General features: G+C 47.9%; 1 protein-coding gene across 1 annotated transcript in view; it reads left to right on the top strand.

The window, feature by feature from the left end:
- The window catches only part of XRN2 (5'-3' exoribonuclease 2), a 380,297-nt gene that overhangs the window by 238,347 nt on the left and 119,682 nt on the right, over positions 1–22,268 (top strand). Inside the window, exons 22-23 of the mRNA XM_086927507.1 lie at positions 6,684–6,781; positions 6,891–6,970. Coding sequence (XP_086783633.1) covers positions 6,684–6,781; positions 6,891–6,970 — 178 coding nt within the window. The remainder of the gene's footprint in view (positions 1–6,683; positions 6,782–6,890; positions 6,971–22,268) is intronic.

The following is a 22,268-nucleotide window of genomic DNA, read 5'->3' as shown; positions in this document are numbered from 1 at the left end:
CCAAGATTAAAATTAAGCACAAGTTTCTGCCAAGTTTCTTTGATATAAAAACTTCCCCTTTTACCAAGAATGCCTCTGGAATGATAGAGGAAGGGGTGGACAGACAAGCCCCATAGGCTACCATTATGTGGCTCAAAACAGGATACTGTGCCTTTAAGGAAACTTTCTAGAACTCTCAGTATCCCAGAATGCACAACAGGTCCCCTCCACTTTCAGTTTTTTCCAGCTCCTGCTAGCAGGACACTGGGGCGTTGAGCTCTCCCTTTTTAGGGTTTATTCCAATTTTTTGCACTTATAAAGTGTTAGTGTGTTCACTCGACGTGTTTTTGTGCCTTCTATAATTACTGGTGTTTTTCTGGTAATTCTGAGCCCTCATTTATCAAATATGCCTGCCTTATTTGATAAATGGCCGGAGTGCTCTAGGAAGGCCAAGTCCGATCCACACGAGGTGTGTATCCTGTGTCTTCCTTCTACACATGTTCTTGAGGAGTGTGATATCTGCCAGGCTTTCTCCACCAGGACCCTGAAGGACAGACAGAAGATCATGCTCCAAGGACTGGAGCAAAGAAAACCGCAAGGTCAAGGTGGGTCTGGGCATGCTGGAACTGCTTCATCTGCCCGTGCTGAGGCCTCTGAGGGGCTCCCCAGTGAGAAGGCCAGATAACGCCACCGGTTCCCGTCGACATAGATAGCCTCGACGTCCGCGTCGAGAGGAATGACCACGGTCTGTTCCTAGTCTCCCCAGGGCTCTGGGTCGAAGCGGCGTCCACGTTCGACGTCTAGGGGACTGACGTAGATACCTCTGTCTAGGTCGGGTACAGATTCATTGTAGTCGAATCATCGACGTCTAGAGGTCACGTCTGCGCCGGCGCACGCAGTCGAGGCGACACCACCATTCGTCGAAGAAGAGATCGTCTACGTCCAAGATCATTATAGTCGAGACTAAGAGGTTCGAAGTCGCGGCGATCTTCGACGTCGAAGGAGAACTCCGCGTCGAGACAGACCATTGACGTAGAGACGCCGCTCGTCGACGTTGAGAAAGCGTTTGACGTTGAAGAGGCGCTCGGAGGCTAAGAGGAAGGCATCGCCCTCCAGGAAAGGTTCTGACACCAGAAGCTCCTCCAGATCATCGGGGGCACGGCCTCTCGGTCTCCCCAGTCAGGTCACATGAGGAAGAAGAGTGGAGAAGTCTCCGGGCTCTGTGTACTCTGTGGTACACTCTCCCCCTAATCCGAGGTCTCCTTCACCACCGCCTCCGTTGCCAAAGTATCCGCCCCCTCTGATTCTGACGCCACCTCCATCGCCTCATCATCCTCCTCCTCCTCCGCCGCCTCATGGGCTGCCACCAACTCCACCTCCGCCACCTCATGGGCGGCCGCCTGCTCCACCGAGGTTGGCCTCGTTGCTGCACTTTCCGACTCCGCTTACAGGGCCTCTTCTTCTGAGGTCCCCGGTCAGGCTGCCGCAACTTCCGCCGCGAAGACCTGCGGAACGACCCAGGCCGAGGAGGTCTAGATCCTGCTCCGTACGGAGAGGGAGATCCAGGAGTCGCTGTCGTTCGTCTACTAGATCTAGACTGCGCCACAGGAGGGACAGGTCTAGGCCCCGTACGGATTCGTCCAGTGCCAGGGACTACTCACCTACCCTGTCAGAATCCTCTCGGACGAGGGTGTTGCCTGTGGACGACATTATCTCCTTCCAGTATGTGCTTTTGAGGGGGGCGAGCAAGCCTGGTTTCGCGCTTACTGTTCCCACGCCCACTACCTCAGTCATTTTTTAGACCTTTCATAAAAAGCAATTGTCTCAACCTTTGTTACCGTTAGTGCAGGGATTGGTGGAGCCCGCCATGGAGTTGTTCCTCACTCCTGCGACTACGAAATCAGCCCCCTCCAGGCTACAAAAGTACAGGGCTCCTGACTCGTACCCAGCATTTCTCAGGGTGGATCGAGCAACAGATTCAGTGATAGTGACGGCGGCGCAGAAACATGCCACCATCCAGTCATCTACAGTGCCTCCAGACCAGGAGAGCCGCTGGATGCATTCAGCAGGCAGGAAGGTCTGCGGGACGGCCGCCACCTCCATGAAGGCCGCGAGGGACTCTGCGTTGGGACGGTACGATCGGCCTCTGTGGGAGTCCCTCCAACAGTTCGCTGACAGGAACAGGGAAAAGTTTTGCATGCTGTCTTTACACCAGATTTACCCTCAACTGCAAAAGGGAAGACTGGCTGTGTGCGATAGACCTACAGGATGCATACTTTCATGTGCCCATTGCACAGAGAAACCGGAGGTTCCTGCGATTCCAAGTCTGCACCAATCCCGATCAATACACAGTACTACCGTTCGGGCTGAAGTCTGCGCCCAGGACTTTTTCAAAATGCATGGCAGTGGTAGCGCACACCTGAGAAAGAACAAGGTGTTTGTCTACCCGTACCTGGACGATTGGTTGATCAAAGCATCCTCCTTCTCTGAAGTACAAGCGCACTTCCAGAAGACGTCCGTTCTCTTGAACAAGCTGGGGTTGCACATCAAAATGTCCAAGTCTGTGCCTACTCCGGTCCAGTGCCTACAGTACTTGGGAGTCTCCATCAATACGCTGTCAGCAAGCGTGTCTCCTTCGCAGGACAAACATTTATCACTCCTTCTGAAGGCTCAGGCTCTTATGACTGTTCCATCTACAACAGTGAGGATGGTGTCTTCTCTACTGGGGTCGATGGCCTCTTGTATCTTCCTCACGCCACATGCACGGCTATACATGAGACTGCTGCAGGAGTGTCTGGAGGATCAGTGGGACCTGAGGCGAGGGGACTGGGACTACTAGATACGACTGTCTCTGCATGCTCTACAGTCTCTGAAATGGTGGTGTTCAGTGGAGAATCTCCTCAAGGGGGTTCCCTTCCACAAGGACATTCACACTCAGACTATCGTGACGTATGCTTCTCTCCATGGCTGGGGAGCGCATTCCGGAGAGTTAGATACAAGGAACGTGCTCCCAGACAGAGTCCACGAATCATATCCATTTCCTGGAACTCAGAGCTGTTCACTTGGCGTTGAAGGCCTTTCATCCGTCCTTTCAGACCAACACTCTGCTTGTACAGGCGGACAATACGACCACGATGTATTACCTCAACAAGCAGGGGGGTTCGAGATCGCGCACTCTGTCGCAGGAGGCGCAGGCGATCTGGCACTGGCTTCTAGCCAGAGGACTGACTACTGCTACCCATTTACCAGGTGTGCAGAATGTTCAGGCGGACGCACTGAGCAGACTGATTCAGGAAAACCACGAATGGGTCATAAACGGCGAAGTACTCTGAGACGTCTTCGCCAGGTGTGGCACTCAAGACGTGGATCTGTTCGCCACCGCCAAAACCAGCAAATGCCGAGACTTCGCATCCAGGTATTACCAGTAGGGGACGCTGGGGAATGCGTTATGGATCAACTGGTCGAACAGCTTTCTGTACGCTTTTCCACCCATTCCCCTGATTCCGGTGGTGCTCATCAAGCTGTCCCAGTCCAGGACGCGGATGATCCTTATTGCCCCGGAATGACCCAGACAGTGGTGGTTCACGGACTTGCTTCACCGGTCGCTTCTTCCTCACATACGGCTGCCGTTCCGGCCGTACCTTCTCGCGAAGTTCGGGGGACAGATGCCAACCTCTCTTCTTTGAGTTTGGCGGCTTGGCTCTTGAGAGAGTGCAATATGGCCATTTGAATCTTCCTGTAGATTGTATGGACATACTGAAGGAGGCGAAGAGACCTTCCACTAGGACTTCTTATGGTTACAAGTGGAAGAGATTGGATTCTGCATCTGGTGCAAGTCCAAGAACTATGATCTGACGACATGTAAGGAAGATGTCGTCCTTGCATACCTTTTGCATTTGGCGCAGTCTGGCCTTAATTTTCAGTCCATTAAGGTCCATCTAGCTGCTTTAACTGCCTACAGGAAATGCTCTTCACAGACTTCTTTTTTCCAGATTCCAGTGATAAAGGATTTTTAGGAAGGCTTGAATAAAGTGTTTCCTCCTGTTCGTCTTCCTTCGCGGGAATTGAATGTGGTGCTGTCCAGACTGATGAAGGAACATTTTGAACCTATTCATAAGGCTTCGCTACAGCACCTGTCCTGGAAGGCAGCGTTCCTTGTGGCCATTACATCGGCCCGCAGGGTGAGTGAAATTCTGGCGTTGTTGCCGAGAACCGTATACTGTATTTCATGCTGCTAAGATTGTGATGCGTACTCACCCTAAATTTCTTCCTAAGGTTATTTCTGATTTCCATGTTAACCAGACTAGAACGTTGCCTATGTTGTTTCAGCATCCTTCCACTCCAGCGGAAAGATCTCTTCATTCCCTGGATGTCAGAAGGGTGTTAAGTTTTATCTGAATAAAACAAAGGATATTCGTAGGTCAGACCAATTGTTTATCAACTATGGGTCAGTCAGGACTGGTCTTGCTACCTCTAAACAGTCCATCTTGAGGTGGATTGTGTCCTGTATACAATTGTGTTTTCAAAAGGCTAATAAGACCTTAGGGGGTAAGCCTAAGGCTCATTCCACCAGGGACAAAGCTGCCACGACAGCTTTGCTCCGTAATGTTCCCATTGCAGAGATCTGCAGGGCTGCCACTTGGAAGTCGGTCCATACCTTTGCTAAGCATTACTGTCTGGACTCTGATGCCAGGGCAGATGCTCAGGTTGGGCAGGCTTCGCTGCGAAATCTGTTCGCACAGTAGTGGTGTTTCTTCTTCTCCACCGCCGTTTTGGTGTTGGGGATGGGCTTGCCATTCTATTCACTAGATTGACTATACACAGAGAACCCCTACTACAGAAGGAGTAGTTTCTTACCTGTAACTCCAGTTCGGTAGTAGGGGTATCTGTTATAGTCCGAAGCACCCGCCCTCCTCCCCAGTGGAGAAGGATGTTCATGTACTGAATGCTACAGGTCTAGCTTTATACGCCTCCAAAAAGAACTGAAAGTGGAGGGGACCTACTGTGCATTCTGGGATACTGAGTTTTATAAAGTTTCCTTAAAGGAACAGTAGCCTGTTTTGAGCATCATGGCAGCCTATGGGGCTTGTCTGTCCACCCCTTCCCTTCTATCATTCCAGAGGCTTTCTTGGTAAAAGGGGGAGTTTTTCAATGAAAGCAACTTGGTAGGCTGTGCTGAATTTTAATCTTGGTGTAATATCTAGTTGAAGTACTGGACAGTGTAGCCTGATAGGTATAGGCTGTGTTATTTGTCTTTAAATTCTCTCTTAAGTGTCTATGCAGGACTGCACAAAAAGACAGCTTAAGAGATTATTTTTGATTGCTCCGGGGTCCCTGCACATGAGCGGGACTGTTCACTAGATTATGACTAACCGAGATACCCCTACTACAGAACTGGAGTTACAGGTAAGAAACTACTCCATCTTCAAGCTGCAAATCTACACCGACAGGTAGACTATTCGATACAGAAGATCAAACCTCCAATTGTCTGATTAAAACCCAATCTACAATTCCATGTTGTGTGGCTCCCATTTTATCGGCATATGCTGTGTAGTGGCAGAGAACCTGGGGAGAAGTGCACAACACCCCTGCCTCTGACCTTTGCCCTTCTTTCACATGGTGTCCTCCCACTGACCTCTACCCCACTTTGACCATCCATCCCACACAATTTAAAAAAGAGAAAACATGACATCCTGACAGCCAGGCACATTAAAAAAAAAAGTTATTGATGCCTTGCACCCAACCACCCCCAAATGCTTACCCTCCCATGCCCTAAATATAATTTTTTTTAAACTGATGGGGGGACTAAAGTGTTTTAAACAAAAAAAACTGCCATCCTGCCAACTACTATCTATGCCTTCACACTCCCTGTTAAACTTCTGCTAGCTCCATAGAAAAGAGCTAGCAGTATGCTGAAAAGCTCTGAGCTGCGCAAGCACAATTTTTGTTCAATTTCCTATCAGTTCAGGTTTAAATACTCAGTTAAAAGGGAAATTTAGTGGAGGCAGTGCACTGCTGTCCCTTTCCCACCTCACTTTGGTCTGCGGAGCATAGAAACTGTTCAGGACCCACCTTTTTATTTCTAACTTTAGTTAGAACCAGAAGGACTGGCAGAGACTGTACCTACCAGGTTTGTCTTAAGTTTCTTTTTTAGTTTACATTTTTTTCCTGGATGCCTCTATCTCAAACCACATGATGTGGTCCATTTAATTGTAATGCAGTATTATCTAAAAATGTTTGATCTAAAGGTGTGCATTTATTATCCCCAAAAACTGCACATGTAGGCTAGCACAGTTTTTTTGTCTTCTAGTGGCCAATCTTAACTCACTGTGAAGAGTAAATATTTGTGATGAGGGAGGATTTATGTGTTTTTATAGGATTAGCTTCCTCTTGCTAATCTGGAGCCCAATCTAACAATATGATGATCTCTGAAGCACTTTAATCTATCTGTAAGCATCTTTGGGGGTGGTGGGTTGGGGGATTTCGACTCAAACTGGTTCCTTATGCCCCTGTGCTGTGTAATGTGAATCAGTACCAAAGGAGGCTTTTAGTAAATTAAAGGGCTTGAAGATTTTATCAACACAAATTTAGCATTTTCCTGTAAAGTTTGTCCACTGCAAATGCGGTTTCTGATTATGCTGCTCCTCTGAGTTAAAATATGATCTTCTTTGTCTGATTGCTATTTTGGGTTTCTCTTTCTTAAGGACGGAGAAATAGCCTGGGAAGTGATCATATATTTGTTGGAAAAAATCACCAGCTTTGGGACTTTCTCCGTGAACTCTACAGAACAAACACTTCAGAGGTATGCTTTTTAAAATCTGCCATCTTAAAACACTATACTTCTATTTCCCTAATTTACGTGTGCAAAACAAATTCTCTCAAGTTTACTAAAATTATTTTCTCCTCTATAGCCAACAGATATTCCTCCAGAACTTTGCCATGGGATTGGGGGGGAACTTACAGTGCACGATGGAGCAGTTCTTCCGGATGAGTAAGTAACGGATAAATTACATTTAAGCTGTTTGAATTCACCCATAATCATGTAGCTTCTTTCTAGCAAGTTAGCCTTTCCTTTACATGCACTCCTTTGGCAAATGACTCCTAGCTATTGTACATTTCCCACTACTTCAGTAAAATTGTGCATTGGGCAACTATGCGTCAAATATGTGAGACTGAGTCCACTCATACCATCTGAATGTTTTTTTATTAAACCATTTTTATTAAGCAAAGTAGAAAAGACAAGGTACAGTACTTGAATGAATCGATAGTTGGGTCCACTGTGCAAACATAGCAAATACAGCTTACATGATGCAATTTGGGTACGGTCCACCACCCCACATAATTCTGCACAACAAGACAGTTAGGCAGCAATCCACTCCCGGGCCCACAAACAGTTGCATTAGGCGTCTCAACGCTTTTGTTAACATATTATGGAGCCAGTATGATGTTTGCATCAGGGCGGGAGTGTGTCAAATCCAGAGACCTACAACATGAGAAATCAGTCCCGCTGTAATTCAATGGTAGGGAATGCACAAAGGTCATCTATATTTATTCCATCTCACACACTCCTGAGAGCCCACACCATTGAAGCCCACGCCTGTTCTGCCTGTGTAAGATCAGTGGCATCAAACATGTTGAGGAGGCAGAGCTGGGGGAAGCCTTCAAAGATTTACCACATGCCCTCCATGTGCTTCGTGATATTCCCCCAATATGTTTGGACTTTGGGGCATTCCCACAATATATAGAACGTGCCTGGCTAAATGCAACGCTGGAGGCACAGAGGTTCTGGTTGTCTGCCCATTTTAAACAGTGTACGTGAGTCAAAATAAATGCGTTGTAGGATTTTCAGTTGTACCAATCGTAGGTGCAAGGGAATGGCCACCTCTCTAGGGGACTCCAGGGCATCACGCCAGTCTTTCTCGTCAATCTCCCCCAGGTCTCACCACCATCCCCCCCCCCCCCAGCGCTGGCGCAATTGGGTCATATGGTCAAGCCTATTGTTTAGAAGGTTGTTGTCTGGTTGAGTAGCAGTCTTCTCCTCAAGCGGGGTGGATGCGGCCAAAGGGCTGTCTTTAGGCAGGGCCGCTGCTATTGCGTGACTGATCTGTGGTTATCTATAGGCCTCTGTGTGAGCTAAGTGGTATTTGCCCTGCATGTCCTCAAATGTTGCCAGCTTACCTTTCACCCACATGTCGCCCACCGACGAGATCCCTATCCTGTCCCACTTGTCAAATCCCGGGCATTGACTAAGTTGGCCCAACATGTCGGGCTCCCTGAGTGTGGTGGCCTTGGTGAGCAGGTTATTCCCGCCCCATTTCTTGTTCACCCCATGCCAGATCTCCATTGTGCGAGCTGTGGGCCCCGTGAGGTGAAGTGTGCGTGGGTTTGTGTACAAGGCCCAGTTATAACCACCTTTACCCAAAAGCCAACGGTCCGTGAGAAAGTTTGTGTCGTCATGCTCCCCATGTGCCCACTTATTGATGGTAATTAATTGAGAAGCTTGGTAATAAAGCTTAATATCAGGCAGTGCAATGCCCTCGTCATACCAGCCCATGGACATCTTGTTGATGGCAATTCGTGGGGCACGTCCCTCCCAGAGTAGTTCTCGTACCATGGCCTCCAGCCACGTGAAGTAGGTGGCAGGGATGGTGTTGGGGGAGTTCTGTAACACGTACAGAAAGCGTGGTAGTGTCACCATTTTAAAAAGAGCAGCCCGTCCCATCCTATTATGTTGACCTAGTTCCTGACTAGCTCGCAGTGCACCATCTTCCTCTACACCTTAAAGGTACCAGATGGTGTTTGCAACCTCAGAATATAACACTAATTCCCTCCAAGGAATTTGTGTAAATGGATCTACCCTTTCATTGCTACCTCAGGCATGCCCAAAAGGAAACACAAGAAATGCATGAATTTGCATTTCAAACATGTATTTATTGATGCAGTTGGACTCTTGAGTAAAATGTGCTCTGCAATTATTACTGTAAGGAAACAGTGTAACCAGCATTGCAAGAATGGTGAATAGGATTAATAATGTAACCATTGTGCGTTTGCATTGAATACATATAATTGTACTCCTACCTGGCGCAATCTATCCTCCAAAGGATAAGGTGTGCGGGTCTCCCAGAATACTTTGCAGTGGTCTAACTCCCCATTTACCTTTGGGTGTGTCATATGGTAGCCAGTCTTTGGTGTACAACAGGCTGCTGTCCTTCTCAGGATAGTGGTGGGATTCAGCTGGTCTACACTTGAGTCACAGCACAACAGTGACAATCCATAAACAAAGTCTTGGTGGAGTTTTATGTTATAAACTGGTCTTATTCATTCTATGTCTGAGGTCTGGTCCAGTGGTTATTGTTGATTCTAAGAGCTGTCGCCGAACAGGCCACAAACTGACTTTTTGCACAGTGTACTTCGTATTTGTACACAATGCTCAAAGGCATGATAATGTGCCTATGAAGAAGTGTAACTTTAAGCAAACCATTTGAGTACACCATCTCATGCAGGCGCGCAAGCAAATGAGTGTTCAGTTATAGTTTAAAAAGATGTCCATTTCAAACGTGAACATGTAAAATGGAAGTTTGTACCCTGGGCCCATTAACTTCACTACACCCACTCCTTGTATGTAAGGTGACTTAAAAGTTCCATATAATAAAAAACTGAAATATACTAAAATCAAAGTTTTAAAATACTCATTAAACCACAGTCTTAAAAATACTTTGCACTTTCATAATTGAGCAAAAATGGAAGCCAACTAACATATAAAGGCCTATTGTATAAAATGCACAATTAATATCTGCATAAAGTTAATCCCGCTGGGTGCTGACCTCATTTGAATACCATTGTTCATGACGAGCTCAGCTCGTCATAAGCACACGACCAGTGTACTACACGACCAGTGTACTGCATGACGAGCTGAGCTAGTCATGAGCATGGAAGGGGTTAAAAAGTGGCCGAATTGAAAACCAAATTCCTTTTTGAAACTACGATTGTTTAAATGTTCTGTGATGCAAAACAATATTGTTTCCAGCTTCCACAGACTAGTTCTGTTGGCACCCCAGTCACAAGTTTCAAACCCAATCAGCACCTGCTGAAGGTGACCGCCAGTAGTGCATCCGCAGAGGACGAGCCAGGATCTGAAAATCCAGGAGCCGGAGCATCCAAGGAAGGCTCAATCATTTTGCAGCTACTGCAATCGTGCAGGACATCCTTGCGTGTGGTTTCTTAACTGACCCATCAGCAGCTCTATATATCCGGAGATTGGACCAATTGCATTCCTAGGCATATATCCAGGGCACATTTGAAAGTGCACTGCAAACAGTAGGCTGCATGCAATGTAACCATATAGGCCGAAAGAACAAGGAACAGTTGTCATTTATTTCCTGAAGTAAGGGTGTAACGGAATACTACATCATGCGTTCACGACACAGTAGCACATGTGGTAGTGCTATTCTCATTTGGCCGCATGGTGGAACATCCTTTGCGGAGCAGCAAAAAAGAGAAACAAGATCCGGACCATCCGAAATAGAAAAAGTGGGTTGCCTCCAAAGACTCCCGAAACTAGGAGTATATAAAAAATGGAATGATTCCGAAGATAGTATGGAAAGTACTAATAAACCCAGAGCCAACTGCTTTAAAAAAGTATACTGCTCCCGCAGTATGTGGCACGTTAAAACATGCAGAGCACAAATTCTCAAAAATGTTGCGGGAGGTTATTATGCAGTAGCAGCTGGATTTAAAAAAAACTTGCAACTTGAAGCACTAACGTATCCCTTGCAGATGTTAAAGAAACTTCCTTCTGAAACAATAAGGCTTTCAGTCTGCTCACTGTCAAAGTTCACATTTAAAATAGAAATTGAAGGCCAGATTGTCACTTCACTTACTGTACGGTGTGGTGGAAAAAGTACATATGTACAACAGTTTAAATATTATACCAGGTGGTTGCTGGGTAAATTAGCCGCACACAATCAGTACAAAGTAATTCTTGAAAAAGGTCTAGAACGCTACTGTTCATATATCTTGTGGTGTTCAGGAGGAGGCAGAGCCACCCAATGGTACTCAGTTGGAAAATAAACTCTCCGCAATAGAAAAAAAGAGTTCTCCGATCACTCTATGAATCACTGATCATGTTGAGGTTGTGGTATCAACTGTCCCTTATTCGAATAACCAAACAGTCATTTATATTGCTGCTTGTCTTTTTATTCCTTGCCAACAAGTGTTTCATCTGTTATTTATGATAATATAGGACTTCTTCAGGGCTGGAATATCAAGATGGCGATATGTTAAGGAAAGGGGAAAGTAAAAAGTCGACGTAAAGAGGAATAGTATAGTGTATCAAGGGTCATTCACCCAAGTGGTACCCAATACATTTTCTCAGTCCATTTTCCTAGGACTGTAATTAGGAAAGTGAGGAACAAATAAGATGGTAGAGTAGATATATTGATACCAAAGTCTCCTCGTCTTATTTGTGCCCATTGCCTCAGACTTAGGAGATGCCAGATGAAAGTGCAAGCCAACTGGTGTCCTTATACCCGAAACAGATAGTAAATGTATGTTCGAGGCATATGAGCTGCAGATCACACACTATGCATAGTTCACCATCTGGTGTTGGGCCCGGATGTTAACAGTATTTGTCTTGGAACAAGTCTTTGGAAGTCATGAGATAGGTGACTCCTCCTTTGGCAATAGTGTGCATGGGCCTCGACTCCATCTTCAGATTGTTTTTTTCCGCCATCGGGCTCGGATGGGTTTGCTTTCCAGTTCAGTGTAGTTATAGATCTAAGTTTCGACACGCGCAATCCTTACCCTCTCTTCGGTATTGTTTTCGACCGAGTTTTCCTTTTGACGCGCATCTCTACAAGCTTCTACTTCGGTTCTGCTTGTCGAAGCAGGCCTTCGGTCCCATCTGCGCCATCAGGCCTTTTGGCTCATGTAAAGTACTCCCTTTAAAAAGTGTCCTCAATGTGGATCCAAGTTTCCACACTCCGATCTTCATGATCTTCACCTCTACCTTTCACCTGAGCACGAGGCCAAAGACTGTTCGACTGTCTTTCCGCTCCAAGAAAATCATAAGAGATCGTCTAGCTATAAGAAGCATGGCTCAATCACCGACATAGATACCGGACGACATCTTCCAGGAGGGCATCGATATACCGGTGCAGGAGCGTATGGAAGGCACCTTTAGCGCCTCTGAAGAATCAGTCAAAGAAATCACTCTAGGGCAACAGGTGGTAAGTACTGACATCGACACCCCCCCGGCCCCCCCAACCACCTATCCATCCAAAGGCTTTGGTAACACCTTCATCTTCGGGCCTAGGTGCACACCGGGATAAAACTTCCCACACCCCACCTTTGAGCCCGGCAAAGGTCGACATTTGAGCCTTCATGGCACTTTGGATCGAGCTCAGTCTGTGCCAAAACCCCATCCTCTGCACCGACCACAAAAGAGAACTAAAACCTTTCTCTTCGTCCGCACCAAAGCCTATTTACACATCGGCGTATTCGGCACCGAAACGTACAGACACAACCTTTCAATCCGAAAAAATCATTGGAACCGGCCAAGCAACCGGTTCCCAAGACTCCAAGCAAGCCCTCTGAACCGAACAAAACTTCTGATTACAAACCTAAGGGGCATAAACCAACTCAAAAAACTGTGCCACACAAGCATTCGGACCCGAAAAAATTGGCACGGAAACACCAAACTTCAGAGGAGGAGCTTTTTCGACCCAATCCTACACAAAAACTCTGGAAATGGATTCGGAAACAGGTCATTCTAAGATTAGTCCTTCCAACAAAAGGAAAATGGACAAACCTACACCACCTCCAATTCCTTCAAAGAAAAAACACACTGCTACTCCTTCCACACCTCCTCCACAATACATTTCTCCTATTCAATCTCCAGTACCCACAGAATCTCCTCCGCCTCCATATGATCATACCACTGGTGACGAAGGGGATAATTAAACTCTAGGGGAACGGAGCCATCATTACATCCCAAATGACCCATAGGAAAATTATGGCACAGCAGACGTTCCTAATGTTCCACAAAAGGATGTCTACCCATCTAGACCATCCCCGCTAGAGGACACTTTAGGTTTCACTTGGGGAGAGATTAACCCAGTTCTGTAGTAGGGGATCTCTGTGTATAGTCATAATCTAGTGAATAGTCCAGCCCATGTGCGTGGACCCCGGAGCAATCAAAAAACTTCTCTTAAAGTGTCGAAAAAGACACTTAAAGATAATGCAGCCTATAACCAGGCTACACTGTCCAGTACTTCAACTAGAAATTCCATCAAAAATCCACAAACCGTAAAGTCTGTCCAGATTTCCCTTGCCTCAGCAGCAAAAACCCTCTGGAATGATATAGGAAGACATGGACAGACAAGCCCCATAGGCTGCCATTATGTGGCTCAAAACAGGATACTGTGCCTTTAAGAGAACTTTCCAGAACTTCACAGTATCCCAAAATGCACTGCAGGTCCCTTTTTACTTTCAGTTCTATTTTCCGGCTCCTGCAAGCAGGACCCTGGAGCATTGAGCTCTCCCTTTTTAAGGGTTTTTTGGTGATTTTTCACTGCTTTATCAAAGTTAAGTGCTTTATAGTACTTTGGTGCCTTTCTCCTTGGTTTTTGCACTGTTTTTTGCCGAATATGCCTGCATTATTCGATAAATGCCCGGAGTGCTCCAGGAAGAATGCTAAATCAGATCCCCATGAGGTGTGTATCCTCTGCCTTCCATCTTCCCATGTCCCAGAGGAGTGTGTGATCTGTCAAGGCTTCTCTGGAAGGACCCTGAAGGACAGAGAAGATCAGACTTCAGGGCCTCGAAGACAGAAGAATGAAGGCACAAGGTGGGTCTGGATTGGCTTCATCTGCCCATGCTGAGGCCTCTGGGGGGCTCCCCAGGGGCAGGAAGACCAGCAAGCGTCTCCATTCTCCGTCTGGGTCGATTGCACCGACTACGGCGTCGAGAGGGATGACTACGGTCTGTTCCCCGTCGTCGGGGGCGAAACTACGTAGACGCTCGGCTTCGAAGGACCTTACAAGGCCACCATCGAATTCCCCTGTGACTATTTGGTCGACGTCGTCGAGGGATCGACGCCGAAAGGCCAGGCGTCGGGGCTCGCCGTTGAGGCGACACCGCCGTCGACGAAGAGACTATCGTCGTCTAGGAGATCCTCGTCGTCTGAGTGGATCGCCGTCTAGGCGCAGAAGGTTGCCGTCTAGGCGCAGAAGGTTGCCGTCTAGGCGCAGAAGGTTGCCGTCTAGGCGCAGGCGTTCGACTCCAAGGGACCGACGCTCGCCGCTCTTTGCCTAATCTTCCGACCCCTCCCAAAGGGACACCTAAGCCGAAGTCACCTGCTCGGGTGCAACCGGCGGATCGCCCTAGGCCGAGGAGGTCACGATCACGCTCCAGACGGAGAGGAAGATCGAGGAGTCGACGCAGATCCTCCACCAGATCAAGGCGTCGCCATAGGAGAAGGGGATCTAGGTCCCGCACGGACTCCTCCAGGACCCGCTCCTACTCACCAACTTTGTCAGGCTCCCCAAAGACCAGAGTGTCTCCAGTGGACAATATAAGCACATTCCAGGAGGTTCTCCTGAGGGGGGCTGCAAAATTGGGTATCACGGTGACTGCTCCGACACCTACGACGTCCGTGATATTCGAAACGCTTCACAAGAGGCATTTGTCTCGCCCTCCTACCACTGGTACCTGGACTGGTAGAACCTGCAGATGAGCTGTTCCTCACACCGGCGGTAGTGAAGGCGGCTCCCTCCCGGCTTATGAAGAAGTACATGGCCCCAGATTCGGACCCGGCTTTTCTGAGGATAGATCCGGTCCCTGATTCCGTGATAGTGACGGCGGCCAGGAAGTTGCACTCCACCTCCCCGTCCTCCACTGTGCCTCCAGAAAACAGCAAATGCTGAGACTTCGCCTCCAGGTACTACCAGCAAGGGATGCTGGGGAATGCGCTATGGATCAACTGGTCGAACAGCTTTCTGTACGCTTTTCCACCCATTCCCCTGATTCCAGCGGTGCTCATCAAGCTGTCCCAGACCAGGGCACGGATGATCCTGATTGGCCCCGGAATGGCCCAGGCAGTGGTGGTTCACGGACCTGCTTCACCGATCTCTCCTTCTGCACATACAGCTGCCGTGCAGGCCGGACCTTCTCACGAAGTTCGGGGGGCAGATGTTGCACCCCAACCTCTCGTCTTTGAGTTTGGCGGCATGGCTCCTGAGAGAGTGCAATATGGCCATTTAAATCTGCCCCAAGATTGCATACTGAAGGAGTCTAAGCGACCTTCCACTCGGACATCCTATGCTTACAAGTGGAAGAGGTTTTGTATCTGGTGTGAGTCCAAGAACTATGACCCGACGACGTGCAAGGAAGATGTCATCCTTCCTTACCTTCTACATTTGGCGCGGTCTGGCCTTAATGTTCATTCCATTAAGGTTCATCTCGCTGCATTGACTGCCTACAGGAAATGCCCTTCACAGACTTCCTTCTTCCAGATCCCAGTGATCAAAGATTTTTTGGAATGCTTGAAGAAAGTGTTCCCTCCTGTCAGGCTTCCTTCGCCTTCATGGGAATTGATTGTGGTGCTGTCCAGATTGATGAAGGAGCCTTTTGAAACTATTCATAATGCTTTGTTGCAGCACCTGTCCTGGAAGGCGGCGTTCCTCGTGGCCATTACATCGGCCCGCAGGGTGAGTAAAATTCAGGCGTTGTTGCCAAGAACCTTATACTTAGGCTTTCCTGTTTTCAGTTTCTATTTTTGGTAAATTCTGGTGGGGTATTTTCAGTTTTTTCAATATCTTAAAAAACAGTTATCAGTGGTTACACATTTTCGCGCCACTAAAAACAGAAAAAGGGGTTTTCCGGTGTTTATGGAACATTTTACTTATTGAATGCTTTCTGCACTGAAAGAATATGGTATATAGACAGTGTACTTATAGTGTATATGAGGTCCAAATAGATTTTTGCAAATTAATCTTATTGTAGTACACCATACAATACTTCTTCAGTGTGTCTTTGGGTCATGCGCGCTCGCTCTTTCCTTCCCATGTAACCTTCTGTGAAAAGGCCCTCTCAGCATTCATAGCCAATTGGGCTGAGAACCATCAGCTAGGGGACATAGTTGGGATGACTCTTTCTTTGATGCCATATAAAGCTTGAAATGATAAATATTTGCATTTTAGTTCCTGTGCATACAGTGCACCAGAATGGATTAAAAAGTCAATAGCATCCCTCATTAACTCTTAAGATTGTAAGGATGCTTTCAGCATACCATCTAACAAGTGGCAAGGATCTACTACAGGGAATAACTTCAGCTCGGGTATCAATTTTGGCAGGTCATCACACAACTTTTTTATATACGTAGCTGAATCCCTGCAAATACAAAAAATATAAATCCAATCTTTGTTGAACTTGGAAAGAACCTTTTTTGCAGAGCATTACAAGTGGCACTGCGTTTTATGTTCTCCACAAGTCTGGTGTCATGTTTTCACCACTATCCCATATATACTTGTCACTATACCTTGCATTGAATGTTTAAAGCCTAAGGTGTTGGCAATTCACCTATCAATACTGACTCGCTAGAAACTATGGTCTGATGTATTAAGGGTTTTTACCCATTCTGTGGGTAAATGTGATGACACATATTAGGAAAGATGTTTATAAAACCAGCCATGTAGTGTGGCTCACTGGTTAGAGGCGGCAGACCCGAGAGCAGAGGACGGCCCGGGACCAGGGTTCGATTCCCGGCGCGGCAGGTTTCTGGACCAGGGTCAGCGGACTCGATAATTCTCTCGCCTCGGTGCCCACTCTGATCAGCGATCACACTCGGCAACTCTGGGCATTAGCTTGCCTCATCTTCACTAACGGCCCCACCAGACCGCCGGGGATGCCTGGTCTCACCCTGGAGATACCCATTAAGGGACCATCTCTCAGGGAAGCCAGGAAGGGTTTCGCAGCGGTCGAAGCGCCTTGGGACCCTACGGGTAAGTAGTGCGCTATATAAATGCCAATACAATACAATACATTTACATACACCTATCAGTGAAAGAATCAAATGCAGCCAAAATATCAAATATGAGTTTGATATTTCCTGATTCTCTATAGTTTATAAAATAATTAAACTAGACCTAAAATATGAAACTAAACCCTGCATCTTTAGACCAAAGGCCACAAAACTGAAAAAGTAAAACGAAGAAGAAACAATACTTTAGTGGCATCCCTAAAGAACAAAACTCAAGCAGAATAATGTTAGCCAGTCTTTCTTTCTGCTAGCTTGTATAACAAAGTTACATTGTATTGACCCCTTCAGGAAGAAAAAAATATCTTTCACTCTCTTTTTCCTTTCTTGGAATGGCATTTAGTTTGTGGTTGCCCAGGTGTTTTTTCAGTGTTTATATGTTTTCACCGGTGAGAGCTATTTTTCTATCAGTGGGGTTTTATCAGTTATTATAGGTTTAAACCTAAAACCCCACAGCCTACTTATACTGTATTTCATGCTGCTAAGGTTGTTATGCGTACTCACCCTAAATTTCTTCCCAAGGTTATTTCTGATTTTCATGTCAACCAGACTATAACTTTGCCTAAGTTTTTTCAGAATCCTTCATCTCCAGCGGAAAGGTCCTTACATTCCCTGGATGTTTGGAGGGTGCTGAAATTTTATCTGGATAAGACAAAAGATATTCGTAGGTCAGACCAATTGTTCATCAATTATGGATCAGTCAGGACGGGTCTTGCTACCTCTAAAAAGTCCATCTCTAGGTGGATTGTGTCCTGCATACAACTGTTACCAGAAAGCTAATAAGACCTTAGGGGGTAAACCTAAGGCTCATTCCACCAGGGGCAAAGCTGCCACAACGGCTTTGCTCCGTAATGTTCCTATTGCAGAAATCTGCAAGGCTGCCACATGGAAGTCGGTCCATACCTTTGCTAAGCATTACTGCCTGGACACAGATGCCAGGGCAGACGCTCAGGTTGGGCAGGCTTCGCTGCGAAATCTGTTCGCACAATAGTGGTGTTATTTCTAGTTTCTCCACCGCCGCTTTGGTGTGGGGATGTGCTTGCCATTCTATTCACTAGATTATGACTATACACAGAGATCCCCTACTACAGAAGGAGTAGTTTCTGTCCTGTAACTCCAGTTCTGTAGTAGGGGTATCTGTTATAGTCATAAGCGCCCGCCCTCCTCCCCAGTGGAGAGAGATGTTCATGTAAGGAATGCTACAGGTCTGGCGTGTTACGCCTTCAAAAAACTGAAAGTAAAAGGGACCTGCAGTGCATTCTGGGATACTGTGAAGTTCTGGAAAGTTCTCTTAAAGGCACAGTATCCTGTTTTGAGCCACATAATGGCAGCCTATGGGGCTTGTCTGTCCATGTCTTCCTATATCATTCCAGAGGGTTTTTGCTGCTGAGGCAAGGGAAATCTGGACAGACTTTGCGGTTTGTGGATTTTTGGTGGAATTTCTAGTTGAAGTACTGGACAGTGTAGTCTGGTTATAGGCTGCAATATCTGTCTTTAAATTCTCTCTTAAGGGTCTGTGCAGTTCTGCATTTTTTCGACACTTTAAGAGATTATTTTTGATTGCTCCGGGGTCCACGCACATGGGCGGGACTATTCACTAGATTAGGACTATAACAGATACCCCTACTACAGAACTGGAGTTACAGGACAGAAACTACTCCTTCCTACCTGTCTGGAACACTATAACCACAGACAGGTGGGTGGAACAAATCATCCAATCCGCTTATTGCCTGGATCTCACTTCCACTCCCCCAAAATACCACCCAAACAGCAATGTCAACAGAACGTTTAACGCTTCTAAAACAAGAGGTGGTTTCCCTACTGCACAAACATGCAATAGAACCAGTTTTGCAGCGTGAATCTTTCTGGATTCACTATGCTGTGCATTATTCCGCGATCTGGTGGTTGGGTCCGGATTCGTAGTCTTTTTTCTTTCTTTATTTTTTTTTTTTTTTGTAGCCCAGGTGGGCGTCTATGTCCCACCATTTGGTGCACCTTCGTGACGTCGGCACGCTTCCTGCGGAAGCTCCCACCCTTGGGCGCCATCTTCAGATTCTTTTTTCCGCCGTTGGGTCTGGATCATCGCATGAAGCTCCGGAGAAGTTTCAGGAGAAAAGCAGGAAATACACAAAGTTTTTGAGGAAAAAGGACCGAGGGAAGTCTGAGAAGACCTCCTTGAGCCAGAACGAAGAAAGAGGAGAAAACTTCGTGATACTCGACGGCCAAGGAGAAAGCGCGCGCAGGGGGCCCCCTGAGCGAGCACATGGACAACACCCCATTCAAGTTCTGCCGTAATTGCCACCACAAGTACGCGCAGAAGGACCAGCATCCGGTCTGCAATCTCTGCCTGCCGATCGACCACTCCAGCGAGGATTGCAACGCCTGTTCAATCTTCACGCCGAAGACTCAGAGTTCGAGAGAGACAGAGGGTGGCCCACCACACGATGCAAGGAAAAGGGACCACGCCGAGCCTCTACCAGCTGGGCGCCTCCTCCGACGAAGAGGAGAACATCGCAGAGGGACCAGATGACTTCACGGTCGTAGAGACCGATGTGAGACCTTCAAAAAAGGTAGGAGAGTCTACGACCCCGAAAACCCAGACAGGGCCGAGAAAGCCTGAGGGAGAACCCCGAAAAGCAGAGGCTAAGTCCTTGAAAGGAGCGCTGGCGACGAAAGTTTCGACGTCCGAAGCCGCATCCTCCGAAAGGCCCAGCGGATCCTTCGAAAAGGACTCCCAGATGGCAAAGACCAGCGAAAAGCAAAGGTCGTCGAAGCAGGCCCTCGAGAAGGGACCCTCGAGCGAGAAGACGCTCAGAACGGCCTCGACGTCGAAGGTACTGTCGAAGAGACCTGCCGAAAAGCTCGACTCCGAGCAAGCGGCAGAGCTGGAGAAAAAGAGAAGGCTTGAGGCCGAAATGGAGAGTATGCTCCAGAGGAAGAGAGCCTTCGAGCAAACAATGAACTATACGATTCCTTTGAAGACCTACTCGACTCCATCGAAGACCGCTGCGACCACCGAAGAGGTAGAGGTGCAGGAGGACTTCGAAGCCGAGGAGCCGCCGAAAACTCCAAACCCCACAGATGAGGGAGAAGAGGAGGATTTCTACCGCTCGGAAGGAGATTACCTCCGCGAGAGCTACTACTCAGAATCCTCGGCGTCGCTAGAGGAAGAATGGCAGGATCTCGAGGCCGATAACCCCGAGGAACCTGTGGAGACATACCCTTCGAGGCCTTCGCCACCAGACGACATCGGGGCTTACTATGAGGTCGTTAAGAAGGCTGCAGCAGTCTACAATGTGAAATTGGAGGAGGAACAGACAAAGGCTGACTTCCTGCTAGAGACTTTGCTCCCCTCGCAGACGGAAAGCAGCTTCCTGCCCATGCTGAAGAGCGTCACGGCCCAAGGGACTGAAGCCTTCAAGGAACCGGCCACATGTAGGTCAGTGACCCCGAGGACGGAGAAGAAATACAAGTTCTCCTTCGAGGACCCCCCCTTATATCCAAGGGACCGTGGCAGCTGACTCCATAATCGCGGCAACGGCCAGAAGGGCCAACGTGCCAACCACATCTGGGCCACCACCTGATAAGGAAAGCAGGAGGATGGACCTCACTGGAAGGAAAATTGAAAGAAATGCCGCTATGCATTGGAGGATGGCAAACTTCAATGCACTCCTGAATAGACACCAATATCCGCACTGGGATGAGATGAGCCAGTTGCTGAAACACATGCCTGAGGAGTACAGGCAGAGGGCAGCCCACCTCGTGGAGAGGGGAAAGGACATAGCAAACGCATGCCTGAAGACAGCCCTAGATGGGGCAGAGACATCTAGCAGGCTGATGGCCATAGGCATCACTGAGAGAAGGCAAGCCTGGCTCAGAATATCAGGCTTCAAGGCAGAAGTGCAAAATAACATCCTGAACACCCCCTTCAACGGGGAGACGCTGTTCGGGGCACCAGTAGATGACAAACTGGCTCAGCTGAAGAAAGACAACGAGACAGCCAAATCGATGGGAGCCCTACAATTCGGGGGGATGCGGAGAGGCACCCCCACAAGGAGAGCAAATGGTAGAGGGGGAAACCAGCAATCACATTCGCATCAGTCGCACCACCATGGTCAACAGAGTGACAACCAATGGCACCAGGGTCAACAGAGGCAGAATTGGAACTCCCAGAATAGGGGCCAGTCCTTTCGAGGGAGAGGAAACGGACGGGGCCAGAGACGGAGAGGAGGTGATCAACCCCCCCCAAAAGTGACTCCGTGAAGGAGGCGCTCACCCACCCAAAGCCTCAGGGGGGAGAGCACCAACAGCTAAGGGGAGGCTCACACGGACACGGCTCAAGAGAACACACAACACCAGTAGGGGGAAGGTTGAGATTTTTTCTACACGAATGGAGAAAAATAACCACAGACAAGTGGATACTAAACATTATACAGCACGGATACTGCATAGAGTTGGAAAAATATCCACCATGCAGAAAGCCAAAGAGAAGGGTTCACAAGGGCAAAGAACTGCAGTTGCTCCAAGAGGAAGCTCAAGAACTGCTCCTCAAAGAGGCCATAGAACAAGTCCCGCACAGAGAACGGAACAAGGGGGTGTACTCTAACTACTTCCTAGTACCAAAGGCGGACGAAAGCCTAAGACCCATCTTGGACCTACGGTTCCTGAACACCTACGTAAAAACTCAAAAGTTCAAGATGACTTCCCTGCAAGAGGTCATCCCACAAATAAGGCCCGGGGACTACTTGTCCACGATAGACCTAAAAGACGCATACCTGCACATCCACATGAACAGGAAACACAAACACATGTTAAGATTCAAGGTGAACAAAGACCACTACCAGTTCACAACCCTGGCTTTCGGGCTCAAGTCAGCGCCAAGGGTCTTTACCAAATGCCTCGCGGCGGTGGCCGCACACCCACGAAGGGAGGGTATACACGTGTACCCCTACCTGGACGACTGGCTCGTGAAGGCAAGCTCTTACACGAGATGCAAAGCTCACGCAGAACCGGTCACAAGAACGCGCACGTACCTGGGCTTCTCCATCCACTGGAGAAAGTGCTCCATGGACCCAGAACAAGTGAAAATCTTCCTGGGAGCCCTGATCAACACGGTCGAATACAGAGTGACACCCAGCGAGAAGAGAACTCAGCCTGCTGAGGGAGAAACGTCACTACCAGAAGGGGCAAGTTCTGACAGTGAGGACGGTGAGCAAGATCTTGGGGATGATGGCGTCTTGCATCCACCTGGTCC

The sequence above is a fragment of the Lissotriton vulgaris genome, chromosome 6, assembly GCF_964263255.1.
Source record: "Lissotriton vulgaris chromosome 6, aLisVul1.2, whole genome shotgun sequence".
In the NCBI taxonomy this organism is placed as follows: domain Eukaryota; kingdom Metazoa; phylum Chordata; class Amphibia; order Caudata; family Salamandridae; genus Lissotriton; species Lissotriton vulgaris.
This window is presented reverse-complemented; position numbering and strand designations above follow the sequence as displayed.